Here is a 13,562-nt window from a genome sequence, read left to right as displayed (position 1 = left end):
TTTGGATGGAATTATAAGTATAGTGGGAATCCAAGAATACTCTCCTACATAACCGCAGTACAACTTTCAGAGTCAGGAAATTGACCTTGATGAAATATTACCATTTAATCTGTTGTACTCATTCAGATTTTGCTGACTTTCCCATTAATGTTTACAAGTCCAATATCTAATCCCAGATCTTGCATTTAACTGCCTTTTTAGTCTCCTTCAATATGGAACAGTTCATCAGTTTTTCCTTGTTTTTCAAAACGTTGGCATTTTTGAAGAGTAGTACAGTCTGCTTACTTTGTAGAATGTCCCTTAGTAAAAGGGCTTGCCTCTTATTTTCTTGGATTTTATGCATCTTGGGGCTGTAGTACCAACCCAAGTGATGCTGTGTTCTTTTTAATGCACATTGAGAAAAGCATGAGGTTGGTTTGTCCCATTGCTGGTAATGTTTGATATTTATCACTTTGTTAAGATGGCGTCTGCCAAATTTTTTGACCTTTCAGTTAATAAGTTATACTAAGTAGTAAGTACATTGTGGGGAGATACTTTGAGATTTTGTAATATCCTGTTTCTATCAAACTTATGTTTTAGTTTCTGTTAATGATTTTACCTGAATCAGATATTATATTATGAAAGGGGCCACATCGTGACTTTGCTCACTTCATTGTTTCTTCTAGATTCATTAGTTGGCATTGTTTATTAGGGTAGAGTTTCCCTGTTAACTTGTTTGTTTTGTTTACTTTAGAATGATCTTATTTTCCTCAGTGGAGTATGATTTGCTGTTTATTTGAATTATTCTGGACTTGGCTAGTGGGAGCTGCTTTCAGCTAATTCCTGTGTACTTTTGACATTTCCTTCTCATGTTTTAAGTACTTCCTTAATTTTCTGGTGTAGCTGGATGTTTAGGCTTGACTTGAGTTTTCTCATTCTCAGCGGTGGAGTCAGCATTTCTCTAAGGAGCACTGGCTCTGTTTATTTATTAATTATTAATTAATTCATTTATTTATTGGCTCTACCACACAGCTTATGGGATCTTAGTTCCCGGACCAGGGATGGAACCCGTGCCCCCTGCAGTTTATTGCAGAGACCTAAACACTGGCCCACCAGGGAAGTCCCAACACTGGCTCCCTTTAATGCAGAGCATTATTTATCTGGACTCTAGGTGTGCTTATTGCTACTTAGTATTATTGTTGCTAGAACATCTCAGCATATACATTTAGGAAACACACACAGTTTATACCACTTTTTGTATCTATATTACACTGTGTTAAAAATGAGTTCACACTGATACCTCCAGTTCCAGTCCAAAGCCAGTTTCTTCTAGCTGTCCATCCCATATTTGTAACTCTTTTTTCCCAAGGCAGTTAGAAACCTGACTCCCATTATCTTCAGTGTATTGATTTAATTGTTCTGTTCTTCCTGTTTGTAACCAAACTGGTAGCCATGGCAGCCATACTTGATCTCTGACTTGTCCTGTCTGCTCCCACCCCTCCTGAAAACTAGGCTTCAGAAATAACAATTGCAATCAGTGGTGGGAGGGGATGGGCAGGGAGGTGATGAGGGGAGGAAGAAAGATTAGAGGCCAGTTAGAAGCTTGGCCTTGGACACCCCCTAACTCCCACCTTGCTAGCTCAAAGGTCAGTGTGATAGGGGAGGGCTGTGTCACATTTCATGGTCGTTCTGGCGGCTGTGTGGAGAACAGGTTGAAGAGAATGAGAAGAGATGGGGTGACTGGCTGGGGAGCTTGTGGATTTGTTGCTTTCAGGGGAGAGGGGAAACGTTGACAAACTGTGTAGCACTGGTGGAAATGGACAGGGCGCACATACTGAAATCACTTTTGAAAGCTGGTAAACCTGTTTTTAATCAGTAGTTTACCAGAGGTGTTAATTTGTTCAGTGGATGTAAACAGTTACCTTAATAAGAAATAGTATTTTAAGAAATGCATTGGTTACCTAGGCAGAGGTTAGTTTGCTTTTAGCCAATAATAGTAGACAAATATTTTTCTTTGGTGCTAAGAGTTTTTTGTTAATAGTTTTTTCATTGCATGCATTTTAGCTACAGGTTTACACATTAAAAGACCATGTTAATTAATTTTAAAATGGCTGATTGAAATCTAATTTGTGGGCCACTCAAAGTAAGCATGCATAATTTTAAGTATACTCTTAAACCAGTTGTAGCTAAAGCTGAAACTGCAATACTTTGGCCACCTCATGTGACGAGTTGACTCACTGGAAAAGACTGATGGCAGGAAAAGTTGGGGGCGGGAGGAGAAGGGGAAGACAGAGAATGAGATGGCTGGATGGCATCACCGACTCTGTGGACATGAGTTTGAGTGAACTCCGGGAGTTGGTGATGGACAGGGAGGCCTGGCGTGCTGTGATTCATGGGGTCGCGGAGAGTCGGACACGACTGAGCGACTGAACTGAACTGAACTGAATTTTAGGTTTTGACTGGTTTTTATATTGATGGATTATTTTTTATCGTTTGCTTTTCTTCTTGATTTATGGAGATGTAATTGACACTTAGCTCTGTGAGTTTAAGGTGTAGTAAGCCTAAGGATTTGACGTTAAGTCATGAACTGGTGAGAACTGTAAGTTTAGTGAATTTCCATCATCTTATATAGATACAAAATTAAAGAAATAGAAATCTTTTTCCTGAGCACTTAGGATTTACTGTCTTGTCAACTTTCATATATAATATAAAGCAATGTTAATTATATGTATCGTACTGTGTTTGACAGCCCTGGTATCAGTACTTAGTTACCTTATGACTAGAAGTTTGTACCGTTTGACTGCCTTTGTCCTGTTCTTCTTCTGCTCAAGTCCCCACCTCTCATAACTGAGAATTGGATCTCTTTTTCTGTGTGTGTGTGTGTTTTTGAAGTAGAATTGACCCACAACACTGTGTTAGTTTCTGTCACACAGCATAGTGATTCAGTATTTCCCAGTATGTTTAGATGCCATTCGTCACCATACAAAGATAGCACATAATTATTGACCACATTCCCCACACTGTACATTCCATGTCTGTGGCTCATTTATTTTCTATTAGACATTTGTGCGCCTAATCTCCTATACAGTAGGAAAAAGACAGCTTCTAAAGTAAATGGTGTTGGGAAAACTGGACTACTTCTCATACCATGAACAAAAATAAATTCAAAATGGATTAAAGACTTTCAGATGTAAGACCTGAAGCCGTAAAACTTGTAGAAGAAAACAAAATAGACTGTTTGATATGACTCTTAGTAATATCTTTTTATGTCGCTGCAGTCAAGGGAAACAAAAGCAAAAATAAACAAATTTGCTCTCTTTTTCAGGTACTATGATCAGATCTGTTCCATTGAACCCAAATTTCCATTTTCTGAAAACCAGGTAAGTCATTAATTTTGTTTTAAAGTTACGTGTGATAATGGTAAATCACCCATTTCCTCTTACCCATGGTATTTTATTTAAATGGTGTCTCTTCACTATCTCTAGGTTTTTGTAACACTTTTAAAATGAGAAACTTTTAAGCCCATCTGTTATGAATCTGTGCTGCTTTGAAGTGTCTCTTGGAAATTCTGTTCACGCCGTTCCTCAGTCATTTCTGTGATCATGTAGTACATTGGATTGCATTTTTCTTCCTGCATTTTTTATCTGTAGGAAGTATTGACCAAGATAATCTGTGATGTCCTTTCCTTTGGTTTTTGCAGAATAAAGTAGGAAACTATATGATTCAGGACATATTTAGTGTCAGTTTATGTGCTTTAAAAATTATTTGCCCAAGTTGCGTTTTCATATAAATTTTCAAATACTGTTAAGATTAGGTGTTACACTGTAAGAATGTCAGTCTTTTAAAAGATAGATATTGAAAGTGCTGATGATTTCTTGCAGTTATATTTGGGAGACTTGTTAAAAGTTTCTGTGTGACATTTCTAAATTTTAAAATAGTTTGTACAAAATACTTTAAGCATAAAGTTTTTACAAGTCAAGTAATGTGGTGAGACTTGCTTTAAAATACCCCAGGAGAAACAGTGTGTGTGTGTGTTGGTGTTTGGATTGGAAAGTGTGGGTGGATGAACGGGGAAGGGTAGAAGACTGATAGGTGTCTGGGAGTTTCTTGTGTTATTGTCTCTGCCTCTGGGAGTATTGAAATTTTCTCTCAGCCATAGTTGAAAAAGTTTGTATTGGATTGCAATACATAATTTAAAAGAGGCTAAGTTCTTTTTAACCTTCACATTGTGGAATAGGTTAGAGTGAGATGCAGTTTTTAATTAAGTAAACTTTTTATGCGTGTGTAACACACACACAGAACAGTTAACAAACGGTGTATAGCTTGAGTTGTCACGAAGTGAATATACACGTCTAGCCATCACCCAAATCAAGAAATAAAATTTTATCTCATCCTGGAAATTCTCCTACTTAAGCGCCTATTCTATTCAGGTCATTGTGTATTTGTAAAGATGAGCAGGACCGTGTTTTCTGAAGAAGATAGTATGTGTATAATTACTGAGGGACAATGACATTGCAAATACCCTAGTGTCAGTATTTTACTTTCAGAAAAGAAAATTTTATGGTTCACAAAAAGGAAAAGGAGCTGCTTGGTTAGAGAAGATAGTGCTTTGGACAGATTGAAGATTTTGTCCTTTTCTTCACTGTGGATTTTTCTTTGAAAGAGACTTAATAGTTAATGAGATTCAGGAAGGTAACATAATTTTCTTTTTTCCCCCTCTTTCTATCAAGATCTGCTTGACATTTACCTGGAAGGATGCTTTTGATAAAGGTTCACTTTTTGGAGGATCAGTAAAATTGGGTATGTAATTTTTAAATAAAAACGACAGTAAATTTGTTCTAACTATTTTGTATTGTTTCATTCTCCAAAATTGCTCTCCTAATGATTCTTGGTAAATAATGAAAATTTTTATGTTTCGTTTTTTTTTTTTTTAACTTCAACTTTTAATGAAATTTCCAAATACTTGTAGAGAGCCTACGTCTTGCCAGGCACTGTCCTAGTTTTAAAACTGAACAAGATAGTTGTATTCAGTCTGGTTGGAAGATAGCTGATCATTTTAAAGTATAGCGGGAAGTATATTAATCTCTGAAGAAACTTATGGGCACCTAGACAAGGAAGTAGTTAATTCTGCCCTTGAATGCACATGATGTTTGAATGAATCCTTGAAGGATCAATTTGTTTTTTCCAGGTAGAAAATAATGTTACAGGTAGAATATCGTAACCAAAAGTATAAGAGTGAAGGCATTTTTACCTCCCAGCTCATCATGTCAGCCTTTCTGTGTGTTAATTTTCTCATCTCTGAAGTGGGATTATTAAATGAGTGGGATACATGTAAAGTCCTTAGAACAAGGCTCAATAAGTATTAGCTACAATGAATAATATTAGTATTCCATATAGCTATAATATATATAATGTGTGTGCATTTTATACTATTATGTAACAGTGTCATATGGTATAAGTTACCATATTAGTACATGTTAATATAATTATTGGTAAGCGTTGAAACTATGGGTGATTTGGGGATTTTGAAGGGTGAAGACATTGGAGAGTAGATTGTGAAGAGTTGCAAGTGTGCTATCAATTTGTGTTCTTCCCTCATAGCTTACTCCACCTGGGCACTGTGAAAGGGCTTTACACATATTATGTAACTAAATTCTCTCTCAGCACAGTGAGAAAAGGCACTATTCTTACTAAAACTGGTTTAGAAAGATAAGTGACTTTCTAAGATTTAATGAAACTGGATATGACTCAAAAAGCCTAAATCCAGAGACTAGAGAGAAACAGACCCATTAAACTAGTGAGAGATGAAGAGATTAGACTAAGTATCCTGTCTGTGGGTTGGGGAAAGGATGGTTTTGAGAGAGGGTTCAGAGGTGAAACTGATGGATCTGCTGGGTCTCTGTCAGAAGGAGGAGTAGGAGTTGATTGACTTTAAGACTTGTAACTTGGTTTGACCTGTGGATAATTATTCCTTTCTATAGACAGGTCAAGTTTGACTTTTCTGTGTTATATCTAGGTAGAAATTTCTCTTTGGCATTTAGATGTAATGTATCTAAAACTCAAAAGAGGTGGAGATGTAGATTTAGGAACAGTTTCCTTAAAAGATAATAAATTTAACTTCTCTGGTAGACTGTAGGTTGGGAAAAGTATGAAAGCCAAACTAGGGAGTATAACTTTCAGGGGAAATAAGAGGAAGAGTTTCCTGTGAATGAGGTTGAGAAAAGGCTTTCAGATTGCGGAAGAACCAGGGAAAACTAGAGACGGGGTTGAATTCCAGAAGACTTTCAGAGGTTGTGCAGTCCAGTGGTTCCCAAACCTGGCTGCACGTTGCAGTTACCTGGGGAAAATGTTAGAAATACTGATTGTATTTACAGATAAAGATGCAGTGTGCCAGATGTGAAAGGAGAACATTGCAGGGTGGGCCACTGGAATTCATCTCTTTGAAAATGCCTGCATGTGACTTTGATGTTGAAACATCGTTGACAGAGTCGTTGTGGCGGAGGTCAAAGAAGGTTGTAAAATTCGCTAGATTCCCATTAGCTCAGTCAATAAAGAATCCACCTGCAATGCTGGAGACCTGGCTTCGATCCATGGGTTGGAAGATCCCTGGAGGAGGGCATGGCAACCCACTCCAGTATTTTTGCCTGGAGAATCCCCATGGACAGAGGAGCCTGGCAGGCTACAGTCCACAGGGTCACAAAGAGTTGGACAAGACTGAGGGACTAAGCACAGCACAGGAGGAGAAAGAAGTTTCCCTAGGGCAGGCTGGAGTCAAGTTGTGTTGGGTTGAGGAGTGGACCGGCATGTGGGTGCTGAACAGCTCGGTTCAGAAAATATGCAGTGACGATTTGGGGACAAAGGGATCATTATGCTGAGAGAAAGGCAATATCAAGAAAAGGACTTCCAGTGCTGCTGTGACAAGCAGATTCTTTGGCTGAGAGTAAGAAGCAGATATTGATAGAACTAGAAGACACTGAAGTGAGATTGGTAAAGTTGATGAACCGAGATCCTAGAGGAACTGGGATGGAAAAGAATTGGGCGCATATATAAAACAGGTAGGTATTTCTAGTAGCACTTATGGGGGATTAAATGTCCATCAATAATGTTTAGGGTAAATGAAGCATGTGCTGCCCATTCCTTAGAATATTGTGTAATTTAAAGCATTAAGAATGATAATACAAATATATATTTGTTGTCATGTAGACCTGTGTCCACTGAATATCCAATAAAAGACGTGTTACAGGTGACAGCTGCGATGTAAGTAGGGGCTCCACCTTTTATATAAAACCCAAGGTGATTGCTACTTCCTGGATGAGAAATTGTCAAAATAAAATGGCAGACCAAGATCTGGGATGATAATGTTTATGGGAAATATAATAGGCTGGGATATATATTTTGTATATAAAAAGTTTACTTTTGTCTGTTGCTTGGAGTATATTTCATTCTTCTTGAAGTCTACTGATTGTCATATATTGGATGAGCTGTTTTCATATTTACACTGTCACTTTCTTGTACGGCTCTGTGTGTGCATTTACAAGTTTTAATTGCTCCACCAACACATACATTCTGTGCTTTTATCATATTATCAAGATTTTCAAAACTGTCAGTCTTATTATTTATCTCTCTCGACGACTCCCCTTTTTCTGAGTGACTCTTCTATTCCCTTTGGCCTCTTTTATTCTTTCTTGAGTCTGAGCTACTTGCTGTCTAAAGCTGCTCCATAAGTATTATCCTTTAGGTTAGAATCATTGTTTCCTGAATATCGTGTCTTCCTCCTTCACTGGAGTATATTCTTTTTTTTTTTTTTTAATTTTAGTTTTAGTTTTGACTGTGCTGGGTCCTGCTGTGTGCGGGCTTTTTATCGCTCTAGTTGCGTGCGCGGGTTTCTCCTTGCTGTGGCTTCTCCCATTGTGGGTCACCGGCTCTAAGATGTGCAGGCTGTAGTAGCTGTGGCCACGGACTTGGTTGCCCCCGTGGCATGTGGGATCTTCCCAGACCAGGGATCAAACCCGTGTCCTCTGCATTGGCAGGTGGATTCTTAACCAGTGGACCACCAGGGAAGTCCCTGGAATATATTCTTAGATAGCTGTCTTAGGAAAGGTCACATTTCTGCATCTCCCTTGGGTGACAATGTCTGTGTTTTGTTCTCACGTGGATTTGGTTTGAAACACTGGCACGTAGTGCTCGGTCAGGAATCTTGGAATCATTCTTGATGTTGTTTCACTTCGTTGCCCACATTCAGTGAATTCATCAGCAGATCCTGTCAGGTTTTCTGTGACAGTTTTTCAAAGTGCAGTCACTTCTCAGCACTTCTGCTGTTGCCTTTGTAGTCTGAGCCCCCTTCACCGCTTGCACCTGCTGCAGCAGCTGACTGTCCTCGTTCCTGGCTTCCCCCAGTGCTGCTTCCCTGCAGCCTGCTGTCCACCAGGTGGGCTCAGCGGATCTCTCTTCAAAACTGTTTATTTACTTCCCGCCTCACTCAGAGTAAATGCTAAAGCATTGTGGCAAAAGTTGACTCTCTTACCTCCCTGACAGCATTGCCTCACATTTTGTCCCTTGTTTCCCCTTTTTTCAGCTATACTGGCTTGAATATATATTAATATTTGTTGAATTTATTAGAATTATGTTTCTTCTTTGATAATTTCTTCATTTCTTCATCTCTTCTCTTTGGGATACTGAATTAACTGAGCCTTCTTTTCTGAGCTGCTCACTCACTTTTTCCTTTCTTTCCCTCTTTATGCCTAGATATTTTCTAACCTTTCTTTTGAAAAACTTTCAGTGATCAAATTTTCATTTCCAGGGGCTTTTTCTTACTCATGGATTGTTCTTTTCAATGACATCCTGTACTTGTTTTATGGACATACTGTCTTTGAGTCTCTTTTAAGGATGCTCATGAGGATCTTGGAAATGTTGCTATTACTGGAACTGTTTTTGTTTATTCTGGGTTCAGATTTTCAGTTCACCTTGATCTTTATTTTTTTGCGTGTTCTACTCCTGGTTATTGTAGATTGTTAATACATTTATTTAAGAAAGTAGCTTAGAGTGTTCTTCAGTATTCTTGCCTTGAGAACCCCATGAACAGTATGAGAAGGCAAAAAAATATGACACTGAAAGATGAACTCCTCAGGTTGGCGGGTGCCCAGTATGCTACTGGAGATCAGTGGAGAAGTAACTCCAGAAAGAGTGAAGAGACAGAGCCAAAGCAAAAACAGCACCCAGGTGTGGATGTGACTGGTGATGGAAGTAAAGTCCAATGCTGTAAAGAACATTATTGCATAGGAACCTGGAATGCTAGGTCCACGAATCAAGGCAAATTGGCAGTGGTCAGATAGGAAATGGCAAGAGTGAATGTTGATATTTTAGGAATCAGTGAACTAAAATGGACTGGAGTGGGTGAATTTAATTCAAATGGCCATTGTATCTACTACTGTGGGCAAGAATCCCTTAGAAGAAATGAAATAGCCCTCATAGTCAACAAGAGTCCGAAATGCAGTACTTGAGTGCATTCTCAAAAATGACAGAATGATCTCTGTTCGTTTCCAAGGCAAACCATTCAGTATCACAGTAATCCAAGTCTATGCCCCAACCACTAATGCCAAAGAAGCTGAAGTTGAGTGGTTCTGTGAAGACCTACAAGACCTTCTAGAACTAACACCCCAAAAAGATGTCCTTTCTTCATAGGGGACTGGAATGCAAAAGTAGGAAGTCAAGAGATACCTGGAGTAACAGGCAGGTTTGACCTTGGAGTGCAAAATGCAGCAGGGAAAGGCTAACAGTTTTGCCAAGAGAACACACTGGTCATAGCAAACACCCTCTTCCAACAACACAAGAGAAGACTCTACACGTGGACATCACCAGATGGTCAACACTGAAATCAGATTGATTATATTCTTTGCAGCCAAAGATGGAGAAGCTCTATATGGTCAGCACAAACAAGACTGGGAGCTGACTGTGGCTCAGATCATGAACTCCTTATTGCCAAATTCATACTCAGATTGAAGAAAGTAGGGAAAACCACTAGACCTTTCAGATATGACCTAAAGCAAATCCCTTACGATTATACAATGGAAGTGAGAAATAGATTCAAGGGATTAGATCTGATAGACAGAGTGCCTGAAGAACTATGAGTGGAGGTTCGTAACACTGTACAGGAAGCAGTGATCAAGACCATCCCCATGAAAAAGAAATGCAAAAAGGCAAAATGGTAGTCTGAGGAGGCCTCACAAATAGCTGAGAAAAGAAGAGAAGTGAAAGGCAAAGGAGAAAAGGAAAGATATGCCCATTTGAATGCAGAGTTCCAAAGAATAGCAAGGAGAGATAAGAAAGCCTTAAGTGAATAGTGCAGAGAAATAGAGGAAAGCAATAGAAGGGAAAGACTAGCGATCTAGTCTTCAAGAAAGTTAGAGATATCAAGGGAACATTTCATGCAAAGATGGGCTCGATAAAGGACAGAAATGGTATGGACCTAACAGAAGCAGAGATATTAAGAAGAGGTGGCAAGAATACACAGAAGAACTATGCAAAAAAGATCTTCATGACCCAGATAATCATGATGGTGTGATCACTCACCTAGAGCCAGACATCCTGGAATGCGAAGTCAAGTTGGCCTTAGGAAGCATCACTATGAACAAAGCTAGTGGAGGTGACGGAATTCCAGTTGATCTATTTCGATTCCTAAAAGTTGATGCTGTGAAAGTGCTGCACTCAATATGCCAACAAATTTGGAAAACTCAGCAGTGACCACAGGACTGGAAAGGTCAGTTTTCATTCCAATTCCAAAGAAAGGCAATGCCAAGGAATGTTCAAACTACTGCATAATTGCACTCATCTCACACACTTAGTAATGCTCAGAATTCTTCAAGCCAGGATTCAACAGAATGTTGAACCGAGAACTTGCAGATGTTCAAGCTGAATTTAGAAAAGGCAGAGGAACCAGAGATCAAATTGCCAACATCTGTTGAATCATCAAAAAAGCGAGAGTTCGAGAAAAACATCTACTTCTGCTTTATTGACTAGGCCAGCACCTTTGAATGTGTGAATCTCAACAAACTGCAAAATTCTTAAAGAGATGGGAATACCAGACCACCTTACCTGCCTCCTGAGAAATCTGTATGCAGGTCAGGATGCTTGCTCCTTGGAAGAAAAGCTATTACCAACCTAGACAGCATATTAGAAAGCAGAGACATTACCTTGCTGACAAAAGTCCGTCTAGTCAAAGCTATGGTTTTTCCAAGTCATGTATGGATGTGAAAGTTGAACCATAAAGAAAGCTGAGTGTCGAAGAATTGATGCTTTTGAACTGTGGTGTTGGAGAAAACTCTTGAGAGTCCCTTGGACTGCAAGGTGATCCAACCAGCCCATCCTAAAGGAAATCGGTCCTGAATATTCATTGGAAGGACTGATGGTGAAGCTGAAACTCCAATGCTTTGGCCACCTGATGTGAAGAACCGACTCATTGGAAAAGACCCTGATGCTGGGAAAGATTGAAGGCAGGAGGAGAAGGGGACGACAGAGGATGAGATGGTTGGATGGCATCACTGTCTCTATGGACATGACTTTGAGCACGCTCTTGGGAGTTGGTGATGGACAGGAAAGTCTGGCGTGCTGCAGTCCATGGGTTCCTAAATAGTCGGCCATGACTGAGTGACTGAATTGAACTGAGGTTAGAGTAGCTGGTGTGTATGTCTGCTCTATGCTGCAGAGGCAATAGTTAGGTTGGGGGCAAGCTAAAAGCTGGCTATAATTACAGGGGAGAGTACTAAAGTGCTGCATAGCAACAAGTGTTTTACTTTATGACACTTCTGTATGGCACAAACACACAACTGTAATGTTATTCTGATTTTCCTGGGTGGTTTGTTCAGTGGTTTTGTCAGAAGCCTTATGATTATTTTGCTTGGTTTTGAATATCTGGCACATTATTTGAGATCTTGAATGTCACTATGATTGAATTTGTTCTTCCGTTTGTGTGTGTGTATGTGTGTTTAAAAAAACTCATAAAATATACTATCTTAACCAGTTAAAAAAAATTTTTTTTCCCCCTCATTGTGTGGCTTGTGGGCTCTTAGTTCCCTCGCTAGGGGCTGAACCTGGGCCCCAGCAGTGAAAGCACTGAGTCCTAACCATTGGACTACCAGGGAATTCCCTGTCTTAACCAATGTTAAGTGTATAGTTCAGAGTTGTTAGGTGTACTCACATTGTGAGACATCTCTGGAACGTTCTGATCTTGCCAGTCTGAAACTCGGTGTCCTTTGAATAACAGCTTCCCTTTTCGCCCTCTCCCCAGTACTTGGTGGGGAGAAGGCAATGGCAAGCCACTCCAGTACTCTTGCCTAGAAAATCCAATGGACGGAGGAGCCTGGTAGGCTGCAGTTCATGGGGTTGCTACAAGTCAGATGACTGAGCGACTTCATTTTCACTTTTCACTTTCACATTGGAGAAGGAAATGGCAACCCACTACAGTGTTCTTGCCTGGAGAATCCCAGGGACGGGGGAGCCTGGTGGGCTTCCGTCTATGGGGTCACACATAGTCGGACACGACTGAAGTGACTTAGTAGCAGCCAGTACTTGGCGACTGCCTTTCTGCCTTCTGTCTCTGTGAGTTTGACTGCTTTAGACGCCTCACGTGGGTGGGACCGTAGAGTGTTTGTCTTTTTGTGACTAGCATGTTCTGCTTAGTGTAATGTCCTCAAGGCTCATCCATCTTACGGTATGTGATCAGAATTCCCTACTTTTTAAGCCGAATGATACTCCATTGTAAGTATACCATGTTTTGCTTCTGTTCATGGATCAGTGAATGTGTGAGTTGCTTCCTCCTTTTGGCTACTGTGAATCATTCTGATAAGAACATGGATGTTCAGATATCCCTGAGACTAAACCCTGCTTGCGTGTCTTCTGGGATTATACTCAGAAGTGGGATGGTAGGATTATGCAGTGATTTTATTTCTAACTTTTTGAGGGGTCTTCGTATTGTTCTCCAGAGGGCTGCGACATTTTACGCCTCCACCGGCAGTACACAGCGGCCCTAGTCTCTCCACGTGCCCACCGACAGCTGTCCCGTTCACCTTTGTCTCTCTTTACTCAGTTTTGGTTGTGCTGGGTCTTTGTTGCTGTGCGGGGGTTACTCTCCATTGGCTGAGTGGGCTTCTCACTGCGGGGGCTCCGGGTGCGTGGGCTTCGGGAGCTGCAGCCCTCAGGCTCAGTCGTTGTGGCTCGTGGGCTTAGTTGCTCCACCAGTGGCGTGTGGAATCTTCCCGGACCAGGGATCGAACCTGTGTGTTCTCTGCATTGGCAGGCAGATTCTTATCCACTGTACCGTTAGGGAAGTCCTCTATTTTGTTTGATAGTAGCTGTCCCAATTGATGTGTAGATTCTTAGTCAGAATTGTATTTTAACCAGATAGTCTTCTAGTCCTCTGAGAGATACATTATTAATGTAAGGAAGTGAGACACAGAAGGCCAGGTGGGAGGTTCTTCACATGGCATAGGTTTGTAGCAAGTGAGAAACTGGTTTGAATGTCATGGGAAGGTATCATGTTGAGAGAGCTGATGGAAAAATGGGAAGAATTTATTTGAATTGAATTTGAA

The 13,562-nt window shown here is 40.2% G+C and overlaps 1 protein-coding gene across 2 annotated transcripts in view; it reads left to right on the top strand.

The window, feature by feature from the left end:
* Positions 1–13,562, top strand: part of PDCD6IP (programmed cell death 6 interacting protein) — a 69,915-nt gene that overhangs the window by 11,686 nt on the left and 44,667 nt on the right. For both annotated transcript variants that reach the window (XM_055414696.2, XM_055414695.2), the window contains exons 2-3: positions 3,305–3,359; positions 4,710–4,779. In XM_055414696.2, the coding sequence (XP_055270671.1) occupies positions 3,305–3,359; positions 4,710–4,779 (125 nt within the window). The remainder of the gene's footprint in view (positions 1–3,304; positions 3,360–4,709; positions 4,780–13,562) is intronic.

This window comes from Moschus berezovskii, chromosome 24 (assembly GCF_049115385.1).
Source record: "Moschus berezovskii isolate FMDL1 chromosome 24, NW_MosBer_1.0, whole genome shotgun sequence".
NCBI classification, from domain to species: domain Eukaryota; kingdom Metazoa; phylum Chordata; class Mammalia; order Artiodactyla; family Moschidae; genus Moschus; species Moschus berezovskii.
The sequence above is the reverse complement of the archived record's forward strand: the minus strand, read 5'-3'. Positions and strand labels throughout refer to the sequence as shown.